Source organism: Cajanus cajan, chromosome 1, assembly GCF_000230855.2.
Source record: "Cajanus cajan strain Asha chromosome 1, NIPB_CcT2T_4, whole genome shotgun sequence".
NCBI lineage: Eukaryota > Viridiplantae > Streptophyta > Magnoliopsida > Fabales > Fabaceae > Cajanus > Cajanus cajan.
This window is the reverse complement of record NC_138517.1, coordinates 8,662,911-8,676,790: the sequence shown is the minus strand read 5'-3', so window position 1 is coordinate 8,676,790 and position 13,880 is coordinate 8,662,911. Positions and strand designations below refer to the sequence as shown.

Here is a 13,880-nt window from a genome sequence, read left to right as displayed (position 1 = left end):
AAATTCAGTGACAAAATTTGAAAATTAACTGTTACTTAATTTTTTATTTTCTTAAATCATGAACTTCAGTTTAATTTATTGTTTAAAAATGTAAAAGCGATCCAAAAAAAATTAAATTAAAAATTATATGTAAATATGTTTTGTCTTGAATGCACGTTAGCAAATAATTAAATTAACATATACTAGCAAGTAAACTTATATTTTGACAATTTTTTTTTTTTAATTTCAATGATTGGTCCAACAAGTATTATATATTATTTGATTTAATTCAATGTCTACTTAAATTTTAATAACTGACAGCAAGTAATATGCAGCATGCAACTATTCTATTTTAAGTTCATTTATTGTTTTTATTTTGTATTCAATGATTGTTTTACTTTAAGTTTATTTACTATATTAATTACTTTATATAAGTTGTAGTTGAGATTTTTTTTTTTTTATAAAAATAGGATAAGTTGTAGTTGAGATTGAAATTTCATCTATTTATGTTCTAATTATTCATTTTTCAAATTTAGTGCACGTAAAACTGATATTAAGGTTATGAATAACTTTATAAAAGAAAACCATTAAGTAATGCTTTACTCTCGTTAAATTGATAAATATTTCAGTTCTTTTAATATTTAATATTATATCTGATCTTATTAATCTTAATTACAAATAAGTTAAATTTTTATTTTGATCTTAAAACTAAAATAAAATTCAGATCTTTTATTTTTATTTTAGGTTTTAGATTTGGTTCCTTAAATTTTAAAAGTTTCACTTTAGTCTTTAAATATTTTTGTTAGTCAAATTAGTTCATGCATCAATATTTTACATTAATAATGTTTGATTTTCGCTAATTCACAATTTATCACATACCACTAAATTGACCTATAGATTAATTCTATTTGAAAAATACATCTTATGTAATATCTGCTGATAAATATTATTTATTTATTAAATAAAAAAATAAACTGTTTCAACTAGATTAGATATCTACGACCTAGTATAAAAATTTCCAAGATTAATCTATAAGAAACAATATAATTACGTTTTCCAAGAGGAGAAACCAACAATTCCGATGAAAGAATAGTGAAGTCTGAGATGTTCATGGTTAGAAGATGACACTATGCTCAGTTTACAAGACTGACAATTCAACTTCTTGAGAAGAAGGAAGGTATGTCACAAATTGCTGTCAATTGCAAAAGAACCGCTATTAAAACAAGATTCCGGAGTACTTGAAAGTTTTCTGCTGACTTATATCACCTAACACTATCTGCATCAAAATGTCACCAAAAATATCAGCACTGAACATTCTCTTCGCACTTTGAGACATCAAATATAATAAATTGTATATGTCGGATTCTTAACAGTCTTGTACCTGTACACTTTTTTTTTTCTAGTTTTGGTAATAAATTTTGGTTTCCCTTTCTCAAAAAAAAAAGTTAAGTTAAACTGTTCAAGTTATATTATTACATAAAGATAAAAAAAATATAGTGACTCAAAGATAAACTGAATTTTTCCACTGCATTCTAACAAAACCAACTATTTATTAACCCCCAAGAAGATTGAAAATAAAAATTCAAAATGAGTATTAGAGATTCAACCATTCAAGAATTGCATACTTATTTAATCAGCCACTCTTTTTTCTGTGACACTATACCCAAAAATTAGAATAGTCAGTGTGCAAAGAAGCTTTTGCTATTCTCAAAACATCTTTATCTCAAAGGAAAAAAAAAATCTAATAAGAGCAATACCGTGTGTGGAGATGGATAAAGATGAAGGCAATGGAGGTAATTCCAGATGATGGATTGTACAGTTAAAGGGAGCGGACACAGGTGACTCTGATGTGTCATAGTAGCAACAAACTGCAATTCAAACCAACAGTCCATTAGTTTTCCGATTCTAAAAACAAATTTCATATCTATAAAGTAGAAAACAAACAAGAGAGACAAATTACATGCTGAAAATGATCATCGTTTCTTCCATAGAAGGAGGAATCAAACATGAGCCACGCATTTTATGCAGCAAATCCTGACGGAAAAATACTATTTCTTGGGATTGCTATGAAATATGGCATTAGGAATGTGCTTTAGGAGCTCCTCAGTTAAATATTTTGGTAGAGCACTGTTGTGCACGGGGTTTGCACACACATACACATGGCTCTACCCAAAAGATCTATCTACCAATAGAGATAATCGTATTATATAATCTATGTCCATCTTCTTGTTTGAATGATGTGAGATTTTACTTGCATCCCAACAAGCACGCTTAGGAAGAGATGTACAACGACCTGAAAAAAATTGCTAAAAATAATGTATAGCCCATGAAGAAGTAACTAGGATGTGTGAGTGATTATCAACAATGTCAATACCTGCATCACCAGGACCTGGAATAAACAGAAATTTACTGTGCTTTGTTAGCTGTGGATGGGCGAGAATTATTTTGCCCCAGCTCACCAAACTGCATTCTGCATATTAAGGTTTATAATATTTTTCAACCTTACACAACACAATAAAATATCCTTTTCTAAAGCAACAAATAATGACAATGATTTTTGTTAGAACTAATCATACTAATTATTATAATAACACATAAAATAATGTGATCTGATCCCAGCACCTAGTTCCAGACTTCTAGTTATCACTGTTAATGAACTAAATATAATCATAGCAAGTGAAATTCACCAGAGGCTCGAATAAGAATTAAATGCGAGGTTACATGGTCGAGAAGAGAAGTTTCCCGTGAAAACAAATAAGGAATCACTTCCACACTTTCAAAACCATCCGGAACAGTCTCTAGCTTTCTCAAAACCTTCTTTACGAAGAAACAATTCCAAGATTAAATGAAGCTACATAATAATAACTAGGTGCTAGAGGAAAGGAAGAGAGAATAGAAACAAATCAAATTGCAAATTACCTCTTCACTGTCTATCCAAATATCAGAAAGTACAACATCCAGGTAAGCAAATTACAATTTCTCCATCTCTGCCAATCTGATCTATTGGAAAGGTATAGGAAAAATACATCCAGGTATGATACCAAACAAACATCAGGTATTGTAATAATAATAATAAACTTATGCCAGCATAATATAAAGAAGTCAAGAATTTTGTTGTGGAACTGGACCACATATTCCTTTTTCTTTTCTCTTTTGTTTTCTTGTACACCAAACAAGAGAAAAAAAACTCGATAAACGTGTTTTCTTTCTTTTCCTTTTTTATCTCTTATCCTTCATTCAAATCAAACAAGGTTAAATATCTCCTATCCTTCCACAGTTGACATCGTACAAATTAGGGTACTAAACAATATGTCCTTAGAGTATTAAACAACTGTTTATGTTCTTCCAAACCATATTTTGTTTGCAACTAGGGAGCGTAGAACATAATTATAGCAGTTAAAGAATAAAAAGGTGTCATGCTTTTTGTTGCACCTTAAGTATTCTATAGAATATTGGCAACTGTAATAAATTATCAATATATCCTGTGACCAAAATTAAATGAACTTGGATGAAGTGGTCTAAACCAAAGTTGAAGTTGGTATTGCTAAATCCATATTTTAAAATATGAAGTAAAATATGCAACACTAAACCCTGGTTTAGAGAAACATGTTACCAACTTCAAATACTCGATCTATCTTAGTGGAAAGCTAAGGTAATATCTAAAGCCAAGCCCAAACCTTTAAAATTTTTCAAATAAACACAAAAGGCAATGACACTGCTATGAGTACCCAGAATAACAAACATATCCATTATAATGGTGCGTACATAATAAGAAATCCAGGATCACCATGCACTTACGAAACCTGCACTGACAAAATCCTGCATCACCTCCAGGTCATATCCATTGAATTTCAAGCATCAGAAAACGCCCATTCAACAGAGCCAAAATATTCAGAAAAATATAAGAAAATCAGAGGATATACCTGTTCTGGCAATCTGATTGTAGCTTGAATACCATAAGCTGGAAGGCAATAGTTGTGAGGCCAGGAAGAAATTCTAGTGCGCACCCTAACTCAAAAGTTCTTTAGTGATTTTTAATTCCCACTTTAACTCGGCCTTTATTTTTCAGCTTCACTCCCCTGTGTCGTCGAAGGATTTGCCACCAAAGCAACTTCTTCTGACTAGTTCTATGCTTCACCCCATCAAGCTTGGAAGGCTTTGGTTTCTTTGAATGTTGGATGTGTCTCAGGACCCCTTCCACAAGTCTATGAAACTTCCCAACCTGGTTTTTCTGAGGCAATGCTCTTGCAACAGCAGCCCCTCTCCTTGTCTTCTCATCTTTTTTTGTTAGCACCCCATGCTTGTCTTTATGGTGGAAGACATTCTGCAAGTAATTCCACATGCCATGTCTATGACCTGCTCTAGAATGAGTGTTACCATGATCATCATCAAGATGATGATGATGATGGTGGTGGTGGTGAAAGATTAGTCCCAACTTATTTTTTAGCCTCCTTAGTTTCCCAATTGTTTCCTTAGAATTCCTTTCACGGTGATGCCTATTAGATTTGAAACCGCCAAATCTATGAGAAGGGCCATCATCCTTATCGAGATATGAATTGTTACTCTCTTCTGAACTGCCTTCATACGCTGCATCCACCATCCTTCCTAATGGGGAACACTGTGTTCCATCTGGCAAGGAGTAATCCTCAGAATCACTGGCACTGCCTTGCAGAGAATTCCAGCGAGAAGAATCAGAGTTTGAGCTTGACTCCTCCAGTTCATGATGTTGTGGTAGAGCCCTTGTCTTCTGTGGTTCAAGATGACCAGTCTTATGAGTTCTTCTGTTGTCCAAAACTGAAGAGTCTCTGTGTTGATGGGAGTTTACCTTAATCTCGCTGGATCTCTGGTCCAATAGAGTTGGTTTCATTACCATCTGATGAGGTGGTGGCTTTTCTCTCCTTGCAATAATGGACTTGGATCGTGCAGACTTCTGTGCATAGGAAGATTCAGACCTCATTTCCTTTCGATTCTGATCAGTCTTTGACCAAGCCACTGGATTTTTTCTTACCATACTTTCCCTATTTGTTTTACTTACTAACATGAAATGCTTCTTAGTATGACCATCTTGATTCAAAGGGACCCTAAAACCTTGAATACACTCACTAGCTTGACTCCCAAAATAGGCATCGGCGTTAACTAACCTATTCAATGATTTAGCTCTGTCTATAACAGTTATGCTTTCTTCTGAACTTTGAATCCTATTTTGACTTCTCAACCACTCTCCTCCTGATACCATCTGGGTACCAATCTGCTTTGGTACATCAATGCTCTTTGCAGATTCTGCACTAGGATGAAGGCAATAATTCTGATTTGCCATCTTACTTTGGCTCAATGATTCATGTTCAGCAAAATAGGGTTCCTCAAATGCATTTGCTGAATCCAAATTTTCACCCTTAGAACTTGGTTTACATGTCTTCTGACTCATCAACCTATGTCCTTCCAATAGAGACTTTCCACAACTCAATTGACTTCCTGAAGCCCCATTGATTCTCTGTATTACAGGACTGTCTGAATTTGCTGCCTCATGCGTAGTATGATGACCTGCACTGCTCTTACTGGAATTCACTAAATTTGAACAAATTTTGAAAGCCAAAATCCGAGACTCAATTCTTTTGATCGCATTAACCAAATCACCAGAGAAATCACCCTTCTGATCCGAATATTCAACCTGTCTGGCAGCATTAGAATTGCTTTGGGCTTCATGAATTCTACTCATCAATGATATATTATTCTCCTCATTTTGCTCGCTATCTTTTGCATCAAACATGCGTAACGATTCTTTTGCACGCTCACCATCATCGTATAAAGCATTAACATCATGATGCTGTTGTTTATTATGATTACTCTCTGTGTTGGGTAAAACGCCATTGTCATTAGATAGATTTGTTGCCTTAACTGCATTCTGTTGCATCATACTGCTTTCCTCACCTATACTGCATAGTATTTTACATTTTGTTCCTCCATCATCAGATATGCTAAGCTTTGACGGCTCTGGCAACTGCGTCTGATCTTCCTTCTCTGGAGTCATTTTACTGCAAAGTGGATATTTTACAGAGCTTTGGGAAATGTTGGCTGAAACTGGAGACTTTGACTCCTGCACAACCACATGTTTTTCTTGTTCAAAGGATGTCTTAGATATACCTGCTTGTGTATCTATGGTCTGTTAAATAAAAGAATCAGAATCACATAAAAGAAATCACATATTCTTTATACTGCTGGTAGGCTCAGTGGGTGGAAGAATTTGAAGCATTGCTATTGAAGTGCATTTTATTCCTCTGATTAAGGTCAAAAATAGAAGAAAAGATGGAAAAGAATGATGATCTCATCCACAATATTTTTACTCATAAAAAGAAGGGTCCCATTATAATATAATGATGAACAACCATATATGCACCTTTAAATGAGTCTCAAAAACACTTTCAACAGCAACATCCAGCAAAGTTTTCAATAAATCTCGTGCCCTCTCAACCAACTGCGACAAACAAGAAAATATACATAGAAACACTGAGATTTGTCCAAGTAAAATCCAGCAGCAAGAAGACAAAAGACAAAAGAGAACTCTTTAAGATTATGTGGCAGTCACATTATGTTGGTTTTCTTATGGAAGTATAAAAGCACTTACATCCTTTGAATTTGAACTTTGCAAGGCGATGCTATTGTCTTGGAGAAGCCTATATAAGAGTCTTATAGCGCGTAAATTATTGTGGGCTTCCTCAAATTCCATTGGAATCCGCTGCTGCATAACGTGGAAACAGAAAACGCGAATGAGAAATGGAAGAAGCGCGTAACTTCAAATTTGTCAGCAGTTGCAAGTTGTAACCGCTAATGATGGTTGAACGCTGTTATTATTACTATTTCGTACTCTTATTAAAAATAAAATTAAAATAAAAAATAATAAAAGTATATTAATCTAATTGGTATTATGATTAGTTTCAAGTTTTTAAATTTGATTAAAAAATATTTTCCTCCAAATTTTATATTAATCTAAGATGATTTAATACTTTATTTTCATAAAACAAAATTGACGTAATACATACATTTCAAAATATACTAAAATATGAACACTTTGATTACTTTCAAGTTGTTCTATTTTAACAAAATTTGATATATATAATCTAAGAGATATAAACTTTCAATTTAACAGTTAAATTTTCAAAATTCACATTTAATATAAAGTTATTGAGCAGTGTAACACTTAGTAAAAGTTACACCGATGTCGTTTAAACCCTCCTCATATATATATATATATATATATATATATATATATATATATATATATATATATATATATATATATATATATATATATATATATATATATATATATATATATATATATATGATAACATACTTTAAAAAAAATCATCTTGAACTCATAAAATAATCAAATCATAAATAGTGATAGTATTCTCACTTTAATTTTTTACACTAATGAAATTTTAGTGATAAAAAAAGGAATTTTATTTTATTCTTATTTTCTTTCCAACTTTTTAGTGATAAAATACTAATGAAATAATTTTATTCTATCAATTTATTTTATTTTATGAACCATAATGTTGGAATTGTGAAAGGAATGATAAGAGAATATTTGTTTGATTTTTCTATTTTTTTTCACTCTTAAAATGTGTGACTTTATATGGTTCAAATATAATAATGAAGAAAAATTCATCCTCTATTACATTATTAAAGAGAGTAAAAATTTTATAAAAAAAAAATTATAACATCGTATCTTCTAACAGTCGGTAAAAGCCTTCTCAAACAATCTCCTTGCTGGAAATCCTTGAAGCCTTCTCAAACAATCTCCTTGCTGGAAATCCTTGATTCAACGGAATCCAACTCTAAGTCTTCATTGATGCTGCAAATATTAAGGTTTTACGATTATTAGAATTTCAAAACAATTAACAAATAAATAACTTCAAGTCAGATGGTTTTAGCTCACAATAACACTAAGAATAAGTAGCTAAAATTCAATAAAAGAGAATAAGAACGTGCATTCATAGACATAATGAATTTCAAAATAACAATGGAATCGCTAAGAATAGGACTATACAAGGTAAAAAAGCTTAAATATAATTTTAGTTTCTTAAAATAATTGAATTTTGATTTTTGTTCGTTTCAAATAATATTTATTTGATTTTCATCCCTCTAAAATCTAAAATCTAAAATCTTTATTTTTAATCTTTAATGATAATTTTAAAAAAGATAAATAACATTTATTTTAAAAACCTATAAAAATATTTTAAAATATTACACATTAACATAGGATCATTAACAATAATGGATAACACTTGAAATAGTCAAATGATTTTTTAATAAACAAATAAATAGTTAGAAATGATTACATAATAATAGAAACTAAAAAAATAATAATTCTAAATTACAGAGATAAAAAAAATAAAGAAAAACTTGTTTAGAGACTAGAATTGAAACTATTGATTTCACAAAAACTAAAAGTATATTTAAATCAAATAAAAATTACGAAAATTAATCAACTAACATTAGATAGATGAGAATTCCATAGTCATTTTACTTGAATTCCCTTTTTATTAAAATAATAAGGATGTCAATGATCAAACTCCTTACAACTAGGTTAAGGAAGGAAGCACTGCATCATATATCAATAACCAACTCTGTCTCACAAGCTTAGTTGCTACTTTAAGGTTGATTTTATATTTGTAAGAATGAACAGACATTGCAGTCTACTTTCCTGTTAACCCTCCTCTACAATCAACACCCTCTCACACACATTCAAAATAATAAAAAATAATAATAATTGCAGTTTAATGGCCCAACATTAAAACTTCTATAACTCGTACGTTTCACATCAGTAAAATATATTGACTCAACAGTAAACAGGAAGAGACCCAAGAAACCCACCAGTACATATCTCCAATAAGAAGCGATTTTTTGCGGATCCAATCTGGCACCAACTTTTCCAGAGACTCAACCCGTTCTTCAACTTCTCCTATAGAGGTAGCAATATTAGTTAATTGCATTCTATTAATAACAATCAACAAGAAATCATGTAGTAAACAAGTGAATTAGAACATACTAATATCAACAAAATCCAAACTGTTGGTAAGTATTTTCTGCATGAGCTCCTCTTTTGTGATTGGGATTCTGTTGACGGATTGAAATATAGAATGAATCACTTTAACCAGATCCAGCAACTGTGAATGTTTTTTATGCTGTGTATCTAGACCGGTTTGATTTTGGGTGTGAGCCTGCGTTGAAAAGCCAAGTTACAAGAAAGAAAACACTTTCAGAAGAAGAAAAAAATTCTAATAAAATTCACAAGGAAATAATTGAAAATTTGCTCATGATTATTCATAAAGAATTTTTATGTAAAACCACTAAATATGTTCAAAAGGTATCATACATGTACATCAAAGATCTTGCTATTAATTAAAAACATGGATACTCGAAGCTACTGAAGCAGGGATAACTCAAGAAAGAAAAATAAATACTGTATGGTGTATACAAGGTTATAATGATAAATCCCATCCCATCAATCTAAAAGGACAAGGAACAATCACCTAGTATAGCTAGGGAGTTAATAAAAGAAAATATTTTCGTATGACTACCCTCATTTTCATTTTCTATCTTTCAAACATTTCTCACTCCTTATATTCATTATTTTGTCATAATCATATCTTGTCTCACTTTTTTAATTTATGCATGCATGCACCTATTAAATAATCAGATCTTAACGTGAACTATTACTCACAAAAATTTTATCATAGTATTGATACGAAGTATCCACCACCGAAAGCAGTAATAATCTCCGTTGGGGACGGTGAACACATACAAGATAGGTATTATAATATTAGAAGAAAAAAATTTATTTCATTCAAAATGGAATAATTAGTGAGTATGAGAAGAATATGACAGAAGAATCACTCAAAAATTGATAAAGGTGTGATAGGCATACCTCTTGAAGAACAGGAACAGAGTCAGAAGAATTGCAATCATCGGAGCATGCTCTAATAGATTCAGGAAAGCCATGCGGAAGTCTGCTAGATTCTAGCTTGTCTAGACTAATGTCCAAGTCATCATTACCTTCCATGAGTGTAAAGTCAAGCACTCTTTTTGCTGGCTTATGATACGATGATGACTTCTGGGTAGACATGTTCCGGGGCTTAACATCAGAAATGGGCAATAATCTTGCAGGTGCCGACTGGGCAGGTGTCTCTGTCATAAAACTATCATATCTGGGCATATTTTTCACCTTTGGGGTTTCAGAATTATTGCAAGTAACAGAATGGGGGCCGATAGTATGTACTGGGGTATTAACAACACTAGGTTGAGAAGACATCGAAAATAATTTCTTATGGTGCTCTGTTTCCATATTGAGACTAGCAACATCATCAGCTAATGGTGCACATCCTTTCTGCAATGCCTTCTCACTTTCTTGGTTATCCAGACAATCAGACGCATGAGATGATGGAGAAGTTATTGTGGATGAAAACTCAACCCTTTCTGTCTGCAATGCCTTTTCACTTTCTTGGTTATCCAAACAATCAGACGCATGAGATGATGAAGAAGTTATCGTGGATGAAAACTCAACCCTTTCTGTTTGGTCAGCAATATTCTTCCGAGAAAACCGCCTCCTAAATAATGGATACACTTCGAAATTCCCCGACATTTCAATTTGATTGGAAGTTGACAAAAGTTTTGTCGAAGAATTTACACGTAAAGATTGGCATGAAAAGTCTTTAACATGAGAATCTTCGCAACTCAAACCACGAGCTTTTCGGTTAAAGGGTTCTGGCAGTTGGGCTTCTGGAATATCAGCAACCTTGTTCACAATCACAACAAAACCAAAAAAAAAATATCAAACATGTTTTTTTTTATCAATCACACTTTTAAAAATTTCTAGCCAACTAAAAATAATAAAAGCAAATAACTGAGCATGATCCAAGAAAAAAGCAGTTATATAAAGGTAGCCTAACCACATAATCATACATATCTATTGTTATGATATTATCAACAAGCCATTTTTTAACTACGTGACAGTATTTTCTACATCAGAGTTTTTTTGCAGATAACTTATATGCCACCACGATATTGATTTTGAGTCCCACCATCAATGATTCTATGTACTATATTACCATAAAATGTTAGTATTACATTAACAATGCAGGTACTAAAATGTATCGCTCAAACACAACCAAACAACTTCAAAAACATCCTAAGATTAGAGAAGAAATGCAGATATAAAAAATGATACCGTGCATCTCAAAACATCTAAAGATTATAAAATAATCTCATACCACTGTTTAGGTGTGACAATAATCACACACGTGACAGCTAAATATTTAGATTATAGAATAATACAATAACACATTGAACTAAGAATTAACAACTCAAAATTGAAAAATTTACCTCGGGATGAAGAACAAGGAAATTAACAAGACTAGAATTAAAATATCGCCGAAGAGCCAGATCAGCAGATTCACCAGAGTGATCTTCCACAACTTCATATCTCAAGATGATGTTCAGATCAGGCACCATACACAAGGTCTTCTTATCATGAACAAGAATCTTGTCTATACATATACCATCAGGGAGTATGTGCTTCATCTGTGCAAGATGGACATAGGAAATTTTCCTGCAAACAAAACTCGCTTCCCTCACTTCCTTATCCCATCAATGAAAACCCTTAAACAAATTCAGAGCATTTAAATAATAAAAAATAACAACAACAAAAAATGCACCTCTTCGAAAGAATTTCAACTTGTCTGGAAACATTTTGAAAAGTTGGAGGCTTTTTACGCAGACGCAGCAATCTGAGTGAACAACTCATGTGACTAAACAACTCCGCAAGCGTCCAGTGTCTTAGCAGAAGAAAAACTCAAATTTCAATTTTCTACTAAATTTAAAGAAGAAAAAAAAGACATTGAAGAGCAAAATTTCTCCAAAATTTTTCCGAAAATGCAAGGAATTAAATAGAGAGCACACTTTTGTGGAATCTCAGTTTGTCCCTCTCTGGATGCGATGGTTAAGGGTTCAGAGTTCTTCTGCGGCGTGGGACACGCAATGGATTCGTCAACTACTTGAAGAGCCTTCTCGCACTTGAAATCCGAAGCGATTTTTGATGAATCCTCACACGATTTGTGTTCCATTTTCAATGGCGATTCGAGAAACCCTAGATAGGTGAGTGAGGTGACTGTTGCGAGGGAAAGTGTATGTTCAAATATCGTTTTTCGTGATGGCTCAATAGTCCCTTATCTCGCGGTATTGTTTTATTTATACCGGAGAAAATATAACCGTTGAATCACTAAAGAAGAAAATATTAAATACAATGAAAATTTTAATTTATTCTTATATTTGTAAGGTTTATATATTATATTAATTTATTTTAATATATATAGTACGGAAGAGACACTATATGCTTCTATTATTTAGAAGAGAAAAAAAAAACATGATTATCAATTAGTTAGAGATTTACAAAAAGTATAAGAAAAAATAAATAAAAATAAATAAAAAATAGTGAAATAAATAGTGGGAGAGAATAGTATGAAAGTTATTATAAGGATAAAATTGTAAAAAAAATTGTGTAAATCAAATTAAATTATCATTTTTATATAGAAGTAGGATCAAGGCACTTTGTGACTTTATATTTATTTAAATATATTTAAAAATTACTAGTTTGTTAAAATTAGTGTTACGGTTAAAACTTAAACCTCATAGTCTTAGGCTTGTTAAAATAGTTAATTTTTAATATTATTTTTTATTATTTAAAATTTAAGGACAAAATAATTTAAAATTTATGTATTCGAAAATAGGGAGTCGTTTTTACGTATAGGAATAAATTATAGATTATAGATTTTATATATAAAGAGAGAGTTACCTCACTCAATAATTCATGTTTCACATTAAATTTTAACAATTTAACCATTGACTTAAGAGTTATTAAAAAATAGATCAAGTCTGCAAATTTTTAAAAAATTAAGAATCATATGATATTTCATTATATAGATTCAAATCAATGTATAAAATATTTTATGGTTATCCGTCAATTTGAATTTATAAAATAAAATATCATATAATTTTAAATTTTTAAAAAAATTACAAATTTGATCTATGCATTAAAAATTTATTATTCAGCAGTTGAATTATTAAAATTTAATGTAGAGTATGAGTTATTAAGTGGAGTAATCTCTCCTCATATATATATATATATATATATATATATATATATATACATATATATATATATACATACATATATATATATACATACATATATATATATATATATATATGTATATGTATATATATATATATATATATATATATATGTATATATATATATATGTATATATATTTATATGTATATATATTTATATGTATATATATAAGGGATCTATTTATTTCAGGAATAAGTTTACCTAGACTTATTTCATTCAATAACTCATATTCTACATCAAATTTCAACGAGCCAACTATTAAATTTAAAGTTCTTAATACATAGATCAATTCCACAATTTTTAAAAAAATTTAAAAATCATTTGATACTTCATTTCACTAATTCAAATTGATGGTGGTTGGTGGTGGTCTGATGTGGCATTGAAGTAAAGAGACATGAAAAATAGGATGTATTTGGATCGTAGAAGGAAGGGAAAGCTTGTAAGCCACCTCTTCGATGCGGCAAAGAATTTGAAAAAGGTCATAAAAATGACCAGCTAGTTTTTGAGAACATCAACGTGAGATGGAGTGTTGGCAATATGGTTTGAGATGAAGCCAAACCCACTCTTGTGGTTGAAAGGTAAGATCAATCTTATTTTTGTTTGCTTGAGGTTCCATTATTTGGTGAGATTGACAAAGATTTTCATTGAGTTGGCACATAAGGATTTGTGTTTATTGTAGGGATATTGGGATAATCGACAGGTCAATTG

The 13,880-nt window shown here is 31.2% G+C and overlaps 2 protein-coding genes and 1 long non-coding RNA gene across 11 annotated transcripts; 1 reads left to right on the top strand and 2 right to left on the bottom strand.

Annotated features, from left to right (window-relative positions):
* Positions 1–1,009: 1,009 nt before the first annotated feature.
* On the bottom strand, positions 1,010–7,038 carry KPL (kokopelli). Of its 9 annotated transcripts, none has more exons than XM_083074156.1 (8): positions 6,602–7,038; positions 6,374–6,451; positions 2,899–6,073; positions 2,701–2,793; positions 2,354–2,449; positions 1,940–2,272; positions 1,737–1,847; positions 1,010–1,255 (listed from the first exon to the last, which is right to left on the bottom strand). In XM_083074156.1, exons 1-3 carry the CDS (start codon positions 6,719–6,721, stop codon positions 4,004–4,006), a joined length of 2,268 nt encoding a protein of 755 aa, XP_082930282.1. In that variant the 5' UTR covers positions 6,722–7,038; the 3' UTR covers positions 1,010–1,255; positions 1,737–1,847; positions 1,940–2,272; positions 2,354–2,449; positions 2,701–2,793; positions 2,899–4,003. The 9 variants fall into 9 exon arrangements, with proteins under 9 accessions (XP_082930282.1, XP_082930284.1, XP_082930279.1 ...); XM_083074158.1 differs by having other exon boundaries at positions 2,354–2,793; positions 2,899–2,979; positions 3,903–6,073; XM_083074153.1 differs by having other exon boundaries at positions 2,701–6,073.
* On the top strand, positions 3,881–6,234 carry LOC145957769 (uncharacterized). The gene is made up of 2 exons (XR_014433770.1): positions 3,881–3,978; positions 5,950–6,234. It is a non-coding gene; the product is annotated as an uncharacterized LOC145957769 (long non-coding RNA).
* Positions 7,039–7,553: 515 nt separating the features above from the next.
* On the bottom strand, positions 7,554–12,221 carry LOC109797463 (CDT1-like protein a, chloroplastic). Its single transcript, XM_020357511.3, has 7 exons — positions 11,941–12,221; positions 11,697–11,816; positions 11,365–11,590; positions 9,911–10,777; positions 9,032–9,203; positions 8,857–8,944; positions 7,554–7,834 (listed from the first exon to the last, which is right to left on the bottom strand). The coding sequence occupies exons 1-7, from the start codon at positions 12,102–12,104 to the stop codon at positions 7,771–7,773; spliced, it is 1,701 nt and encodes a 566-aa protein (XP_020213100.1). The 5' UTR covers positions 12,105–12,221; the 3' UTR covers positions 7,554–7,770.
* Positions 12,222–13,880: the final 1,659 nt, after the last annotated feature.

Bases quoted from the DNA above. Each gene is read 5' to 3' on its own strand.
- KPL (XM_029271082.2), bottom strand. From the start codon at position 6,721: ATGCAGCAGCGGATTCCAATGGAATTTGAGGAAGCCCACAATAATTTA. The intron at 6,452-6,601 runs GTAAGTGCTTTT...TGTTTGTCGCAG, and splicing joins AAAGTTCAAATTCAAAGGAT to TTGGTTGAGAGGGCACGAGA. The intron at 6,074-6,373 runs GTGCATATATGG...GTGGTTGTGCAG, and splicing joins TTTTTGAGACTCATTTAAAG to GAGTCAAAGTCTCCAGTTTC.
- LOC109797463 (XM_020357511.3), bottom strand. From the start codon at position 12,104: ATGGAACACAAATCGTGTGAGGATTCATCAAAAATCGCTTCGGATTTC. The intron at 8,945-9,031 runs GTATGTTCTAAT...CTACCTCTATAG, and splicing joins TTTGGATTTTGTTGATATTA to GAGAAGTTGAAGAACGGGTT. The intron at 7,835-8,856 runs GTGGGTTTCTTG...TAATATTTGCAG, and splicing joins CTTATTGGAGATATGTACTG to CATCAATGAAGACTTAGAGT.